This window comes from Pithys albifrons, chromosome 8 (genome assembly GCF_047495875.1).
Source record: "Pithys albifrons albifrons isolate INPA30051 chromosome 8, PitAlb_v1, whole genome shotgun sequence".
Lineage (NCBI taxonomy): Eukaryota > Metazoa > Chordata > Aves > Passeriformes > Thamnophilidae > Pithys > Pithys albifrons.
The window spans coordinates 31,440,588-31,459,180 of record NC_092465.1 but is presented as its reverse complement, the minus strand read 5'-3'; the positions used below and the strand labels follow the sequence as shown (position 1 = coordinate 31,459,180).

Genomic DNA, 18,593 nt, shown 5'->3' with positions numbered 1-18,593 from the left:
CCCAATGAAGGAACATGGCTGGGTTCTCTATTTAGCTCTCATATCCCAGGCAGCAGGATATGGCTGAGCAGTCTTCTGTAAAAGCCACCAACTCAGCCTTTTCTCAGAGCAGGCTTATTAATTAAAACAACATCTAGACAGGTAGGTGTCATCTTGCTTTGTCGAACATTCCCTGTGTTTTGTCTTTTATTACAAACCCTTCATTGAGCAATGTCCATTGTTTAGGCTACTTTTTTTCCAGTACTGCTGACTCTTAGCCCACTGCATGGGATCTCTATAGTTACCTCAACATGGCAACTGAACATTATTTACCCTGGAAATCAGCCGCTTTATTTCAAAATCTTTAACCATAGAACACGCACCAAATGAAACACTACAAGTTAACAGAGACAAAACTGGGCTAATTTCTGGGCAGGCAATGGAGGTAGCTCTGCTACCAGGCACTGGAGGTAGCTCTGCTATCAGGTTGGGGCTAAGATAAGTGGCATGGGTGTAAGAGGGTGCAAGCTGCTTGGTCATCTGTTGCTGTGCAATGCAGAGATGGTGTGCTGCAGTGCCTTCCCTCTGCAAACCCTGGCCTGGACTCTTATTAGACATCACTACTGAGCTGCATGAGAAGATTTATGTAGCAGCAGCTTCACTTCATGCCTTAGGTATGATCTCAAGTTAAGCAGAAATTTAAGTTTTTAATGTGTATTTTTAATGATTTGATTCCATTTCTCTGTTTATTTGAACCACAAGTACAATGTATATGTTTAAGTCTTATACCTAACCATGAACAAAGATCTACTTTTTCACCAAAAGAGAAAGAAAAGAGGCAGAAAACAGCAACATATCTACTGTATAATGCTCAGGACATTGCAGATGTTAAAGCAGCTTGTTGTTTCTGCATCTGGAACAAGTAGGTCACACATAGTTATTATACACACTGCTGAACACGAAGCAGCCAATACCCGTGTAATGTATGTGAGACTTCAAACTACCTTTTAGTACTTTATATCAGTACAGAATCTTGTTTGCAAATTCTCTGGCTGAGAGCAACTCATGGAAGGGGGAAGGGACCCAAAGCTGACTGACCTAATTGCTGTGTAGATTGAGAAGCTGGCAAAATCATTAGTTTCTTTCATATGTTTTCTTTCTGTACTATAATAAAGATAAATATTGATTGCTAGAGCAATATTGATTATAGGGGTCGCTGCACATGGCAGCTGCATGATTTGCACAGATATCTCTCATGTACAGTCTCGTTTGCATGAGAATGTGGTTTCACCATTCTCATAAGCTGCAGACTGTTCCTTTGCCTTACAGGAGCATTTACCCAAACTAGATGTATCAGTGATTAGCAGTAAAATATGAAACAAGGGACTGAAACATTTCATCTTCCTAATAGGTTTTGTGCGTGTGCCTGTCTGCCATGGGTAAGTGGAGTTTATTGTCCCAGCCATGCGGAAAAAAGCACAGGACACAAGGGACCTGCTGTAATTATGCTGCAGTGTCACCACCTCAATTGGGAATACCACCCAGCCACACAGCATGCCTGGGACCACTGCTCCTTCTTCACCCACTGACCTAGACACTGAGCATGCCAAGCTCCCTCATTCAGGCCTGGATGGCTTCTTCCAAGGTCCCAGCCTGGGGGTCCCCACAGAGCAGCTTCAGCACCTTCTCCTGAGCTTGACTGACCTGGCGGGCCAGGTTTGTGAGGAGGGAGGAAAGTTTACTACCAGAAGCATAATGCCTAGGGCAGAGCACAGTACCCAAGGAAGAACCCAGCCAAGAAGAGTCAGTGGAGATGCAGGAAACAGCAAGGGCATTAAGGCCCCTTCTATCACTGGTGCAAACCTCCAAGTGGCCCCTTTCAGAGTTAGGCACCTCCTGCTAGGGATACTGCTGCCTCTCTCCTCCACCTGCAGCCTCCAGGAGGGAGGAAGGGGCAGGCAGAGAAGCACCCTGTGCAGATGGCCTCCTCACTTCCTTGGACACCGCCAGGCTGCAGGAAAAGCACTCTCTGAGCACACTACACAACTCTGCATGTCTGTCTTATAGGTGGCAACCTGCATCTTCTGCACTTCCAAGACTGCTGCTGGCTGACCTGCTGATATTGAAATTCCAAGGGAAAGCATGCATACTTAACCCCAATTCATCATTTTGATTTTGATTAACTCTGCAAGTCAGAGGTTTGCAGGCTTTAATCTTGTTTTAAGAAAATATTCCTGTCCTCTCTATTGTCAGCGTTTTCCAACAGGAAATTCAACAGAAGGGTCTTTACAATTATTTATCTCCTTACACTTTGGACACATCAGTGGACTTCTGAAATAGCCGCCCAGTATCTATGCAAAACACAGCTTGTCCACTGTAGGGAGTTCTATTATTTCCTCAGTGGCCCATATGGAGGAGATTAATGCTGCAATCCAGGTTTCTGACGTGGTTCTGCACTGACACTAAGTCACTTCAGCAGACAGCAGGCACCCCATTTAGTGAGCACTGTTTATGTACAGTGAGTATTTCATAGATGCTTTTTGGAAGATCTTAGAAATATACCGTGGTTCAAAATGTTACGCTTCATTCTTCATTTCCTTTTAAGTATATCTCTCAGGGTGTTATGTTGAGTAGCCCTGTCTTACAAAATCAATTATTCCTTAGCCAGTTCAGAAATAAAACCCAAAGCAAGCAACGCCAAATGTCTGATTTACCAATAGATTGCAATCCAGTGCTAAAGAGCATAGCCACTGCCCTGCTTTAAATATTCATGAAGCCCACTGGTGCAAAATGCATTAAAGGTGGGAATAATGCCAGTAATATACGATCCTCTTAGTGACAAGAAGCTTTCACATATTAAAGTAGCAAGATGTTAAAGACTTTCAACTGAACAGTCTTTGTTTTTAACTCAGAGAAAGAGATTCACTAATGGAATGCCAAATTGCATTCACTCTCATGATACTTGACTGCAGAATAGGATAATAACACATGTGTGCTTTCACACGCCATGGAAAACCTGTTATTACAGCGGTTTCTTTTCTGTCTTTTTTTCGTACTTTCCAGAAAATGTTCACACAAATCTTACCCCTCCAAGTAATCTTCTGTGTGCCAACGCCCCCATCAGAATCCCAGGAGTCTAGCCATTAACAGATTGGTTTTACGCAAATAAAAAGATTTAAAAATAATGGTGACATAGTACAATAGCACAATTTAGATGAGCAACAACTGGCAATGAATAACTTAAAAAAAAAAGAAAAACAGTAAGAGTTAAACCAGAGATAACGATCTGCAAAATAACAGACTGTGACAATGCAGAATAATGTCAATTGTCACTTTCAATCATCAGCAGCCCGACCACATCTGCTATCACACCTGTGCTCTCTTCTCTGATCTGCTCTGGCACCCTAGAAATATTAGGCGAACAGCCAGCCTTGCAACCCCTGCTCTCTGAAGTCTGGCTCTACTACCAGCTTGCATCCCTCTTATCTGGAATGGATCAGGCACTGACCCTGCCCCATCAGACTATTCCTGATTGATAAGGATTCGCTGCCAGTGCTGGGTTTGTCATCCTGCAATAACAGGTCGTGGGACCACCAGACCCTATTTGCATTTTACAAACCTCATCAGTCAGGTGAGATAGCTAAAGGAGTCCTGTTTACATGTGAAATTTAATCCACATAAAAATAGTGATCAAATAATCAATTGAAATTTCTTTTCCCACTTAATCTAAGGACATTTTCTGCACACCAAATGTTGGCGGGGGAAGTGGGGGAGTATGTCTGCTGCCAAATATGAAAATTCAAGTAACATACATTTGAGAGAGGGGTCTAGAACCTCCACACGTAGTCTGCTTTTTTTCTAGAAATAAGAATAATAAAAAGCTAACAACCAGGAAGCCCATTTTCCAGAAAGATGCTTATCCAAGACTTACCAGGGGGCAGGGATGGGAAAACAGGGCTCTGTTATGCCATACGAAATTGTTTACTTCAAAGCAGACCTTTTAACAGGTTTTTCATGGTCTTTGTACTTCTGGTTGGAAATCGGCTTTCCTGACATTTAACAGTTTGTCCCTGTAGCATCCTCCCAGTAAATGCCCTTCCCTGCTTCTTGCCCTGAGAAGCACCTTCTCCTGCAGAATGACTGCCTGTCAATAAAGACTGAGAACCTCAGGTCCTGCTGTCATTACACTGCTCCATATAAGCCAAGTTGTTTCAAAGGGGAGGGAATTAGATAGTGCAAATTCTGCAGTGGGAACATTGGGGTAAGTTGGATCAGGCAATTTTACCAAGCTATTTCTGGAAAAAAATAAACACTGCTACTCAGTGGTTATGATTAATAATGTTATCTTGTAGCTAATTTTATTCCTTGCCCCTCTCTTCTCCTGCCTTCCAATTTGGAAGTGCACTTAATTATGAAAACATGAGCACTAGACTGTGAATTTTGATATATTAATTTTACCATGGTTTTGTTTCTACACTGCATTACCAAAGCTCTCAAGGACAACCAGACAAGGAGACAATGAAAATTGTAACACCTGGGGTAATTTTCTTAAGCAAAGTCAACATTAGGCAATTTCTCACTCACAAATTTCATTACATTACTGAAACCTATAACCATGATGCACCTTGCTCCTGCTTTACAACACCACCATTTCCTTTGATGACTGGGGACAGAACAAGGACTTTGAGGTTTATTTACATCGATTATTTTAAAGACTAGAACTGACATGGCCAACAGTAAATGGATGCCTTGTCTGGGTGAGCTCAGCTGCCCAACACTGGGCCCAGCTATTGTGTTTACCATCCAGTCATTGACTACTCTCTGTTCCATTCTTATTGTCCAAGTTGGAGGTCAGGCCATATGATTTCTCACCATATCCATTCTTTAGCTACCACTAGCCCATGGCTTTAGAAACACCACCCAGACAACAGCTCTAACATTTGCGTGATTATTTTGTTTCTCTCTAAATTGGTTTTAATTACGTAGACAGAAATAGGAGGCATGGCATTAAGGCAGTGTTAGAACTGAAACTCTGTGAAAAGTGACCTTTTCGACCCATTGACTGTTCCAAAAATCACAATGAAATTATTAGGTCAGAGTTGGCTTAATACATTTGCATAGTGCCTAGGCAAAATGCAAAAATAAAAATCTGAGTAGGCAGAATTATTTCCCTTCTGCTTATGTAATTAAGGTTTAAGATAGTTAAAAAATCTGAATAAGTTTGAAACCTTTTGTAAAAAATAAAAGTTAAAACCATTTCCATTGAGAAAATATCTAAATGTACACTCTCATTTTTTCAAACAGTTGAGGGTTAGGTTTTCAACTCCAGCAACTAGGAAAAAGCGAGACAGATTTCTCAGCATTTGTAATGCCACACATGAATTAACATGGTGATAATACTAATGATACTTTTTAACTGGAAAAGCTTTAGGTCAATTATTTTTCCCAAGTCTGTTTTTACCAACGTATGAAGCTGTAAAACCCCAGATGGAATAACATAAGTTATAATGGCAACAAAATGGATAGCTGTGTTTCTAGACTTGGTCTGAATTGTCCATGTTCCAAAATTATAAACCAGAGTGTTTTATATATTTTTTTCAGAATAATAACCACCTCATTCACTTTGAGATGAATCTGTGGGTGCAGAAAATTGAGCATCTTACATTTGTAATGCTTTCTAAACCACAGTACCTTTAAATAATACAACATTCATTAAAATAGAAAAGTAGAGCAAATTACTGTACCAAACATCCTCTGCATCTTCATCACACTCTGCCCCAAACTGGCAAATGTCACAGGTCGATGTCTCTTTTTGATTGGTTTCACCTGAGCCTTCATTGACTGTTTGATGGAAAGCAGAAGAACACACATTAGTAAAACCAGCACTGTAGCAAATCACTTCTCTCTCTCTGGAAAAATCTATTCACTGCATCAGCCTAACATACTGCTCCCAAGGCTGATGGCTGGCCAACACTGTTTCTGAACAGGGCCAATGCAAAGATTTCCATGGTAGTCTGTCATAAATTCCCTTAATTACGGAGTTATAAGGAAAACCAGAGAAAGACCCTTCCTCTTCTCCTTCTGTAACCGAGGGAGCCGGGTTTTTGGACCTGAGAGATGACTCCACAGGAGTGAGCAGCAACAGGCCACTTTATTCATACGTACACACATTTATATACACTTTTAAAACTGTATTCTTCCGGCTGCTTGACACTTTGGCACAGATTATTGGCTAACAATGCTGTTTACATTACAAAACTTCTTGTAATTGGCTAATTATGTGCATCTGCTGAGAAAGTCGGCAGCAGCCATTTCTGATGTCCTTAATTAGTTCTTAAAGCTACATTACACTAATTTACATAGGCAGTTCAGCATATAGCTTGCTTTTTACGTGAAATACCATATGAAATTCCAACACCCTTCCTCTTGAACAATGACCTGTTCAAGCAGCAGCCCAGGAAGGTTGTGTCCCCACTGAGACTCACTGCTTTGTTCCACAGGAAAATAATGGAGGTGTATTGATAGCATCACATGCTGCCTGGTGTCCTTTACCCATGAAGGCCTTGAGATGGCCCCAAGGGGATGCTTTCCTTGAAAATGTTTTCAAATTACCTGCCATGTGGTGCAATCTAGTCCATTCCAAAGGCAAAACATTTTTCTCTACAGAAGTATAGTTATGAGCCCCAAGGACTAGTTATCTCTGGCAGGAAAGATTTAGTGCTGTCCAGAGGAGGGGGACAATCTCCAGCATAGGTCAAATTTGAAACCCAGGAAAGTCAATGCCAATGTCTGCAGTTCTGTAAGGTTTGTACCTGGCCCTTAAGTCAAAAATATGAAGGGATTAAGGGGAAAATAAAAATGTGGGCGTAAGAGCACTGCAAAAAAATACTGATGGCTGAGCACTGAAATACAGAAAAAGACCACTAAGGCAGGCACCAAGAAGAGGGTTTTTAAAAAGATTCAAAAGAAACACTATCTATGTTTGTATTAGAGTATATAAACACCCTTTAGTATCTTTTGAAAGATGCCACTTCATAGCAAGACACTGTACCTGGTGATATCCTTGTGTCAGTTGCAATTATTAAACAAATAAAGAATTTAAGCATCAATCAGCTTTGACTGATGTTATCTGCACAAAAGGCCTCTACAGTGTCATCTCTCTTCCATTTGGAGTCAGCACTGGGGTGCAGGCTCACTGCACACCTGGGTCCAACCTACCAAAGCTGGCGGACACGCTGAAGTGTGTCAGTAGCCCCAGGGACACTGACTGGACAAAACATCTGCCTAAGGTACATCTGGGTTGTTACCAGAGGCTTCTGTGCTCTGACTTTGAATAGGCTGCTTTCGTTATTTACTCAAGATAGTACAAGAATCCCAAACTTTCACAAAGCTGTTAGAGAGAAAAGGGTTTTTGGCCCTAGAACAGCAAGTGTGACCCCAATGCTTGTTTTTCAACAAACTTGCTCCCTTATCCTGGACAAATTATGTAATTTCTGTCATGCTTCCCACTATGTGAAAATGGAATAATACAATTTTCTACCAGCAGAGAATATGGAAACAAGTATATTAAAATATTGGAATATGCTTAGATGCTATAGGGATATAGACCACTGAAATACCTATGGTAGATGACTTGTCCAAGATATTTTTTCCTGAGCCTTAATACAGTCAAAGGAAGTGTTGGTATGTTTAGGTATGAGCTATGGCACACTAATTTCTTGTCAGTCATACCTAAATTTAGACTATATTAAATTGAAAAACATCACCTATGATGAGCATGGTGACTATCTGTTTAGACAAGTTTGCTCACCTTTATATCCACAAAATTCATGTACAAAAAACCAAAAAGGGAAACCAGGAAAACACATGCTGGATTATTGTTCTACTGCATTGTCAGGCTTTACAGTCTGAGCTGTGTTTTTTCTGCTTCTGTAAATAACTGGAAACTCTTTAGGCTCACATTTTATAGAAGTCAATGTACAGGGGAGGACAAGGTGTCAATGTACAGGGGAGGACAAGGTGTCCCAGTGCCACATCCTCACACCACTGGCATCTCCCCATGTGCTACCTGTGTGATTCTGACCCCTCAGTACTGTGAGGACCATGCTCCTCCCAACTTCCCTGCAGCTACATCCAGGCCTGCAATTTTCACTAAGTTTCATTTACATTTTAAATGTAGAAATTTCTTTTATTAAGAAGATAACTTTGACAGCCAGTCTTGGCAGGTGATTTCCAGTGGTTAAGATACTAGTCAGGACATGTAACGAGTGACTGTATGTAAAGGACAATAGGACCTATGGACAGAAGACTTCTTACAACAGCTGAGCATTCCTCAGCATTTCCTATCAGAAATATGACAATTGCTCCAGTTCAGGAGGGTGAGAATATATACTTTATGGAATAGAGCTTTAACTTCTTTATTTTGTTATTCTGCAAATCACTTCCCTTGTATTTCCTTTTAATTAAAAACATATGCCCTGTTTTCTTCCTCCCTGTAATGTTTCCATTCGTAACTGTCCAGCATATGTGGTTTGACCAGGGATCTCACATGGTTCCACATCACAAGACAACTGATATAGCTACTTAAGTCATTAAAGAAAGACTTTTGAAAGACTGAGCATGTTGAAGAGAAGTAATTGATCCAAAGAAGACTACTCACACTATGGCACATTGTGGTTCTGAATTTCTACTTGAAAATAATAGGTCAGTCCCTCATGTTTTTCTGAAGCAGCTCTACATCCAGCTTTCCACAGTCAATGTGCACTTTGTCATTAAATGTCTAAGTGTGCAGCAGTCCTGATTAAAAAAGACAGCTGTTTATCTCATTTGCTCTTTCTGCTGGCAGTAACCACAGATAATATTATTCTTTACGTTTCCTAAAGGTGTGTTTTCTCTCTGTACACAAACATACCCACTGGCACATGCACCCACACCGAGAACTGACACACACAGGGGCTTGTTTTCTCCATGCTGTGCAGATAAGTGCTTTGATAAATCCAGGCATCTTAGAACGAGTTATTTTCCCAACAATTCCTGCTGCTTTTTAGCTTGAGGACTAGTGGATGCTTATTTTCTAAGGTGACACTTTTTTCTTTTCCCCCCCACTGCACTTGCTGATTTGCACTTCTTTTATAACCCAACTGAAAAAAAAAATGTTATAAAAAATAATCTAGTTTCTGGACTGCTCTTCTAAAAAAAAGGATTGGTTCTTCTTCTCATGCATGTTACATATTTCTCATATTAGCAACTGTTGAGGTTTTAACAACAAGATCCTGCAGAAACACCGTAGGGCTCCAGGGAGCCTAATCGCTGAAGCCCACTGCATATTACACAGCTGAGAAATGTTAAGCTGCAAATTCCTATTTGCATTAGCAAGATTAGCAACTTCAAGAGTCCAAAGAAATGTGCTAAAAAGGGTTAGAAGGTCACTAACATTATCTGAAAGTCACTTCAGAGACTACGTCAATCTCCTAAGCAATATAAATTCTTAGCTGTGAAGGCACTACACACAATTTACAGAGTCAATGGACTGTGGTAACCACAACAGCTTCTGTTTTAATCATTTGGTCCTTCTATAGCTTTCTCACTGCACTCAGATCAGATAGTTACAACTTCAAGAATATCAGTATTGTTTGCAAGTCCCCCAAGAAAGAAACCATTTCTGAGGCATTTTAGTCTGTTTCCCTAGCTGAAAAAAAGCAGATTGAAAGTGTCATCAGTAGATTGGTCTGACCCTGTGCTTATCTCCTGTAACACCAGGAGAAAACTAAGAGCCACAAACTGCTCCCCTCACTGTAGACTTCTACTTTCTTTTTACACTTAATCTCTTAAGTCCAGTCTTCTGTAGGTGCTACAACCCCAAAAAATCATGCTAAGACACCATCCGCACAGCTTTCCAGACTCATGCTCTACTAGGAGTTGCACAGGTGTTTAGACATTTTAACAAATCTACATCAAAACCTCTGTGCTCGAGCTTCTGAATAACCTTTGCTCAGTGTCTTCCCAAGATGCTTGACAAGTGTCAGAGTCAGGATGGAAATAAACTCTGCAATTTCCAGAAAAGCAGCCTCAGTGGGATGGTAAGGAATATGCACAGCATCTTGATCTGATACAACCAAGTGTCCCAGGGGACATGCACATAACTTGCCTGACAGACCATACTGTGAGGAGTAAATGGAAGTGGTAAGAGTAGCTGGTGAGACATGAGAGTGAGAGACAATTAGGTGGCAACACTGGCTAAACACAAATCTCTGAATCTCTTTGCTAAGGCTCCTCTGAAGGTAATAGAACAAACTCGAGAAAGCCTCAGCTCAGTTTTCACATAGCTTTGTAGGACTATTATAACAATATTCAATATGTTTTAACTATACTGAAGAACACAACAAAGAAACAGCATTCAACACACACTTGAATATACAAAATATGACTATAATGAATTATGAATTAAGACTACTATTATGTAGTCTTCTTCCTTTGATTGATGTGATCAGATGCATGCTCATCACTGATTCTGACTTGAGTCCTCATGATGGGATATCTTTGCTATTGTTGAAAAGAGTAACTTCAAAAAGAGCTTGCTCTAGTTCATCCTAGCAGGATGCATGCTTATTTTAAGCTGTAAAATCTAGGTAATAACAAAAATCACATGGAGATGCGAGCTGATGGCCATTTTTCTATTGTGGAATGAAAGGCAATATGCAAATAAAAATGTAGTGGAAAAGGAGGACGATGCTCTTCAGAACAGCTGAGGTGATCTTGCCACATGCTTGTCCTAACAGGAGTGCTCTGAGCAGGTGAGAAGGTGAGTGGATGAAGTGAGAAAGCTCTGAGAAACCAGGGCAGAGAAGCCAGCATAATTTACGAAATGTGTTAGAACAAACACTACCTGCACCTGTATTGAATGGCTAACAACACCTCACAAACTGTACCAATAAAAGCCCAGATGCTGCAAGCGACTTCACTCTAATCAATAAGTCTTTTTTCCTGAAAGCATTAGCTCAGTCAAAACCTGTAAAGTGAGAAAAATGAAGGGCGTGAAGCAGGGGGTCAACTCACGCATGACTCTGCTCTCGAAGTCTGGCTGAGGCTTAGAACAGCATTACAGTCAAATGAAAGGAAAATGGCCTACAGGACTGGTAATAAATTCAAACTCTGATGTATCTTGTTCTGCTTTACTCCTGCCGGCTGGCTCCATCTCAATAAATACTAATTTGCTCTCTGTCCCACCCACAAACACTCTGGGGAAATTACTTATCACACGAGAAAACAGTGTCTCTACCCAGCTCAGGACCTGACACAGAAATTCTTAAGGAGATCTGAAATACTCTTCTTCACATCAATGGATCTTTGGTCAGTCCCTCTATACCACCATGGGTGAGTCCTTGAAACCACCTCTCTGCTATCTATGGGCATGTGATTGAAACAGTACCAGGGTTGTGCCATACCTCAGAGGGCTGTCCAGGAAACCAGACCACCTTTCTCAGTGTTTATACTGTCTCAGGTCCCATCTTTGGATATCTTTGCATTGCCATTCTCAGCCAAGTGCTGGAAAAGGTTAACGGGATGACTTTGGCATGAGGCAAATACCTAACAGGGTTTTTGAGGTGGAACCAGATGCATCCAGCCAGCTCAGATTGCTGATAAAATGTGCTCTTATCTTATTGCTAAAGACCATGTAGATAGAGCCTGGCACTGCTTTGATGTCAGTCAGACTCAATTTGCAGTGTTTTCTAGCTCTTGTGTTTATACTGTGACTCTCAGCTTCTATTTCTTTTCTTAAAAATCACAGCCGGTGGATTATCTCAGTGTATAAGGACCTCAGCTTCTGCGTATACATTTGTTTTGAAAGGTATGTCTAAGCTTTAGGGCTGTGGAGAAAAAGCTTGTGAGTATAACTAATACCAGAAACTATCATGCTTATAATTTTTAAATACTTTCATGATTCATGATTTGTCACTCCTGTGAAATGCTGAGTTGATGATGGACAGAAGAGCAGCACTTCTGAACAGCTCACCCTTGTGCACAGCCCTGTGCTGAGCTCACCCACACCTTGTGCTGAAGGCTCTGCTTCTGCCCTCGATACAGTCTCATTAGTGCAAGTAAACAGTGTCTGGGAGTGCTCTGAGTTCAGTAAATAACTACCACAAAAATTGTTTCACATTAATACTACACACTGCTGCTCTCTCAAGCCCTGTCTTTATTTTTACCTCTTGTGCTTCCTGTCCTGCCTTCCTTCTCATTTTGTAGCTTCTTTCCTTTTCCCACCACCCTCAGTTCTTCAGTGGCACTTTCCCTCCCTGAGGGCCCAGCCAAGAGCAGCCCTGCAGTCGGGGTGCTGCTGCCGGGGGAAGAGACACGGGCTCAAGCAAAGCCATGCACTACTCTCTTTGCACAGCTCAACAGCTTGGAAACCTTGGAAGCCTCCAGCTGTCATCCACGGGCTCAGAGGTCTCCCCTGGAGAGATGGGCAGCACTGACACTCTCTAAACCTCATTTATCGTGGCTAAAAATGGATGGGATGGGAATGGTTTCATAGGAACAACCATTCTGCTCTGCATCTGTCTGACTGCAGCTGTTTCAGAGGGTGCAACTGCAGGTCTCTTACATCCTCTGTGTCTGAAGACAGGACATGACCCTCTACAGAACTCTGCAGGGACTTGTCTGCATTTGTACAACTGTGGTCAGCAGGGAATGGATTCAACATTTACTCAAAGTTTATTTATCCTAAATAAACACCACTTGCTTGTTTCTGTCTCATGCATATTCCTGCTGCTCCCACAGTGCATTCGATAAAAAATTAAATATGATTAGTTGAGGCCAGTTTCTCCCAGGAAATATCTCTAAAGGCATTTCAAAAGGAATGGCTCATTGAATAAAACCCTATTGTAAGCTCTCAGAATGCTGACATGAAACAGCTGCAATTATTGCACTGTTGTGCTGTCCCCCCTATGTTTGCCTGGTGTATGTGTGATGCCAACATTGGGGATTAATGAAGGTGTAGGATGACCAGCAGTGACAGTATTTGCCAGCTTGAGGAAGAGGAGGCTCATTTAATTTTGCCAAGAGCTTCCTCTCATAAAAGGCTTTGAGTAAAGCCAAATAGCACATGGGGACTATTCATCTCTGCCTTGCATTAACTTAATTTTGAAGAGAAAATCACTTTCTTGCAGGAGAATTTTCAAGAATAAATACATCTTTTTGTAAAAACATGCCTGCAGTGCTGCCAAAGCTTTTGTGGCATCAGTCCCTGCTCTCAGATATTTTAATATGCCCAGCAACATGAACAGAACAACCAAGTGCACATGGCCACAGCTGGAAGGATGCAATGCCATGGGTCACTAATCAAGGCCATTATTAAAGAGCCTGGAAGGAGATTACTACATTCCTAATCATGAGGTCCAGAAGATTTTTCAGGATCAAGGAGAAATAAAAAAAGACGATGTCTGATTCCACCCTCACGTTGACTTGCCCAGCTACAAATCATTGAACCTCAGCACTGTGTCACGGTAAATAAGAAGCTGCAGTCCAGGAAAGTACCCAATGTCTTAACGCTTTTCTTATTTGTCATAAAATGGCCATCAAAGGTTATGCAGAAGGAGAGTCAAGTGTGAGCTGCTTCTGGATGGCTGGTGCTATGTGCCAGAAGGAAGAAAAGCAGGTGAGGCTCAAAACTCCCCTTCATCCTCTCTGTGGAGGGCTGAACACTCTCTCCCTGCAGAACTACAAAGCCCCTGGCACTTCCAGGCTCTTCTGAAAAGCAGGGCCTGGTTATGATCCCTCCTCTTTCTCATGTATATCTGTGCAGTAGCTACATCCCGCTTCGCCTGGAACAGCAGATTACTGCTGGATACCTCCTGCTTGACACACTAAACAAAGATCATTTGATAGATGGAACATATAGACTACATACATGCTGTAACAAGGCACTTAGAGCAAATTCTATCAACAAATACTGTATTAGATGTAGGTTCAATTAGAAGAATATGAGGTAGTGGTGCTGTTTCCTGTAGGGAAAGATGCTACAGTTGGACATAAACCACAGAAATGACCAGTCTGTGCTTTCCTTGACCACTGCCAAGAATCCGCATCCCTCTTGAGGTTCAAAGCACTTTTATCCATTTTAGGCAAAGAAGAACCCGCATTGCTGAATTTATAGAGATTTTGGGAAAAGAAAAACAAAAAGGAAGGGTTAAACCCATGGTTTCACAAAGCCTAGAACAACCAAGTCCCAAATGGGTGATGTGACTTTTCAGGGCTTTTCACACTGAAAGGGTGCTTTTGCCTGCTTCCTACTTGGTGGAAAGATTAACAGAAGACATGAATGTGAACCTTCACAGCTACTCATCTTTCAAGAAACAGAATGAAAGGAAGAAAGATAAAACCTAAAAGAGCTGTCTGGCATCCACTTGGTGACTGCTTCAGTTTTAAGATCTTTGTCACTTTGCTATTGATTTAAGTCTGTGTATCCTTTTGAATATTAGTATGGCTAGCAAGATAGCAACATCATACATAAAAATGTTTTTTATTCCAGAACAGATGAAACTCCCAGTGGTAAGAGAAGATTTAGGTATCTCTGAAGATTTCTTATCTCTGTGCAACATAACTCTCTAATGGTTCAGTGCCTTGGAGGGTCATCTGAGATCACTTATCACATAAATCAAATAGGTGGCAGGCTATAAGAATGGAAGCCTATAGCAATTTCATGTCTTTGCTTGCAGACATCAAATCTATCTTTTAGGCAGACTATAGAAGAGATAATATGCCACTTCATTTAAGCCACTGAAGAAACCCAAATCTGGGTATTAACCAATTTTAGGAAGCTGCTCCTGGTCTTGACTGCACCACAATTATCTTGGGAAATGACTGGTTTTAAATCCTAAAATGCGGACCACCGACACTGGTCCTAGTTTTAATTTATACCAAAGCTTCTACAAATCACTCTGGCAATGGAAGGGAGTGTCAGAGCGAATGAAAGTCCAATTTAGTTTATGTCCCATTTACATAACCAGCATGGTGTAAAGTGGCTGTACTCTAAAAATTACTTGGGTTTACCTTTCACTGATTTCAACAAGAGGAACAGAATTTTCTTCTCCCACGCCACTTTTCTTCCATGTTATACTCCTTTCTGTTTATTTCTGTGGTGCTAATGCAGGTTATTACACATGTAACCGCGAGCTGGAGCTGCCCTGGAGCTCAGGGGTAAAGAATATGCATGCCAAGCTCATATTCTGTCATGGGGTCTCAGAAGGAGGCAGCTCAGTCAGGTGCCAAAACTGACAGAGAAAACCCATGTTCAGCCAGGCTGTGCCCTCACGGCTGGGAGCCATGATAGATGGCTCCTTATCTGCCTGCTCCTCCACCAGATCAGCGATCAGCCTGAACACAGAGGATCCCCAGTTCCCATTCACAGCTCCTGCCTCAGAAGAAATCAAAATGTTTGCAGTAGCACTCCCTGATCTGCATTGTCACCAATAAGCTGATCCTCTAAACTTATACAACCAGGACTTACCCCCATGTTTGCTCCTTTCTCTGTGAGAATTCCCTTAAAAAACAACAACAAAAAATGAATGTGTCTCGGAGCTGGTTGTAAAGACATCCCTCCTGACATGTGCAAAGGTATTGCTGCCTTCCCAAGGCCGTGGCTAAGTACTCCTTGGGTCTCTGCTGCAGCTTGGGGTGCACAGGAGTGCTGGCACCTGAAGAACGTGTCAGAAGCAAAGATGAGGGCAGCTGCAAAATCTCCAAGTCCCGCAGGAGCAGATAAGAGATTTATGCAACATAGATTGTATATTTTATATAACCCTACTCTTCAACAAACATGAAAACATATGGCATCAGTTAATTGTATGAAATTATTGGTAGTAAGACAACTTTTCAGGACAAATGGGAAACAATCAAATCATATTTTCCCCTTTTACTTCCATTATTAGTGGACAGGTTGAGGCATTGCATGAGCAGCACCACTATTGGCCTATACTACTTCTCGCTTTATGGTTTATGCAGTGAAATAGTCATGTCCACTGAACAAAAGCCATTAGAAATACTGGCACCACTGCTGATATCCTCAGCAGAAAGTCAAGGGAGTTCATGAATGAGTAGCACAGCCACTCCTGGAAGGGTGGCAAGGATTTAAGAGGAGTCTCCATGGACCAGGTCTATGGATAAACTGAGGATCTTATTTTGTGCTGTCACCCAGAATTTACATGACTAGGAGGAAAAACCTCCCAGACCACCACTAACAGAACAAACAGGTTAGTGCGACACATCAAACTCAGCCATGATACGAGCAGCAGAAAAGCGTGAATTTGAATCAATTTACACCAGAACAATGTTGCCCTTCTGAGTACGATTTTACAGATGTGTTTATGATATAGGGGGAGCCATATGGCATGAAAGGTTTAAACATTTAATCTCACTTAGCTTCAATACACTGCATATACAGAAAATTGGAAGCCCAGCAGGAAAATGCCAGATTTCATTCTCACTTAGTTGTGATTAACCTTTATGAGCTCGCTCAGAGTTTTGTCACCTGGGAAGTCACTCGAGGCAGGCAGGCTGCAAGAGCCCTGACTTGCTGCTTTGGCCAAGGTGCTGAGCATGAGCTCTCCAAGGTCTGTGCTGCCCCAAACATAGGCCTTCCTGGCCTGAACGGCACTGCACCCTGCTCCAGACCTTTCCAGAGTGTGGAAAGTGTAGAAGGGTCCATCAGGGAGTGAATGAGCTGGAGGGACTCTTCCTCTTCCCCTCCTGCAGCTGGGCTTCCCTGTGTCGCTCGGCTGGGTCCAGTTGAGAGCAGCCTCACACCAGCAGACAGACACAAGGCAAATAGCTGATACAAACCACACTTTGCAAATATGCTCTTTCTCATTAATACTGATTCCCCCACACAAACACTTTAGCTATATTCACTGATTGCATTACCATTGCAGAAGTGTAATTAACAAATTAAAAGGGAGGACTGTGATTCAGTTTAATTTGGGGGAAATCTTTAAATAAATAAAATAAAAAAAAGGAGTCTGATGAGTCTGATGTTTGAGGATCCTTCCTCTCTGCTGTTCATTTTAATGCCTTGGACATGTTCTAAGAAAAATGCTTTCATCAAAGCAAACATGTCCTGAGTATGCTGCAGTACAGGCATACCTCTGTCCTTAAAGCAGCACAAGGAGACAAAAAACAAGCAAATGAAAGAAATCCTGACAGATGCTAAACCAGATACTAGATTGCAAATGAAGGTGTATCATCATGAAGAGAGGAAGGAGGAAAATGCCAGCTGGAAGCTGCTCAGACTGATCTGAGACTACTAACTTATTCACAAAAACTTATGAAAAGCTACAGAGAACACGTGCACCAACATCAACCCACAAATATTTGTGGAAGGAGGGAAGGTAGAAAATCCCTCATACTTTCTGCCCTTCCAAGTCCCTGTATGATAAAATAAGGCAGTTACACTAAGTAAATCAATATTTGCAAGAGCAGTCAAAACTCCTGAGCCAAAGTTTGACTGCATTTCTCTCCTAACACCAACCAAGCACACTTGGAAGAATGGCTGCAAAATGATTTGCACTTCCCCTCACATTTCCTACAAAAAACACCTTTCAGGTGATCTAATATTATGAGAAACCATAATCATTAAGGATTGATCATGCTAATATAATTTTCTGGATGGCTTATTAACCTACTAAGACATGTTTTTCTCTACTTCCCTTCATTAGCAACAGCAATAATTAGGTAAGGACAGAGTAGCAAAATTGATCATACCCTACTGCTGAAGGGGACAGAGAATGTATCATAGACATTTAGCATAATGTTCTCCAAACTCAAGATGCATTAATTTTATTTAGTACCACAGCTATTTTCTGTCTTTGATAGAAGGAATCTGTTAATGTAGGTATTGTATAATAGGAGCTTATTTTTCTCCTACTCAAAAATAGAATTTTCTTTTTTCTTGTAAGTTCATAACACAAAATGAGACGACACAAGAAAACATCACCCTCTCAAGTCGTCCTTTCCTTTTTTCAGTCTCCTCATGAAAGCGGCACTTTAAAAGCAGAACAGCTGCAGAGCTCTGGCTGGGAAGCAAAGAAGTGAGTTATACTGTCACCTCCCGGACAATAATCCCCAGAGACACTTTCCTCATTTTTTTGGGTCAGCTTCAGACAGCCTTCCCGCTGCCTGCCACCCCTGGTCACCAGAACAAGGCATCTGTAGCTTACATTTAGGCAGCTTTACTTAGAATATGTGTCATACACAAATTGTACGAATTTGCAGCAGTGACCAAATAACTGCACTCTGAGCCCACATTAAGGTCAGTGACACCAGCAGCAGAAGCACCACCAATGTGTGGGCTGGAGGATGAAGGAGCAGCCACGTGAAGTGTCAGTGCCTGTGTGCTGCCCATCACCCTCCTCCCCTGTGACCCCAGTGCCACGGCCCCAGCTCACACAGCAGCCATCCTGACCCTTGAAAGAGAAACTGCCAGTTAAGCAACAACCCCGGCCACATCTGTGATGTGCTGAGGTAGGGACTGGTGTCACCCCATGATGGGGTGCCTCAGGCTCGCAGCTCCACAAGACCTGCAGCAGCAACTTTCCTGCACCATCCTGCCAGCACAGGAA

At 41.8% G+C, this 18,593-nt stretch overlaps 1 protein-coding gene across 2 annotated transcripts in view; it reads right to left on the bottom strand.

The window, feature by feature from the left end:
• Positions 1-18,593, bottom strand: part of TMEFF2 (transmembrane protein with EGF like and two follistatin like domains 2) — a 130,031-nt gene that overhangs the window by 48,056 nt on the left and 63,382 nt on the right. For both annotated transcript variants that reach the window (XM_071562536.1, XM_071562535.1), the window contains exon 5: positions 5,724-5,820. In XM_071562536.1, the coding sequence (XP_071418637.1) occupies positions 5,724-5,820 (97 nt within the window). The remainder of the gene's footprint in view (positions 1-5,723; positions 5,821-18,593) is intronic.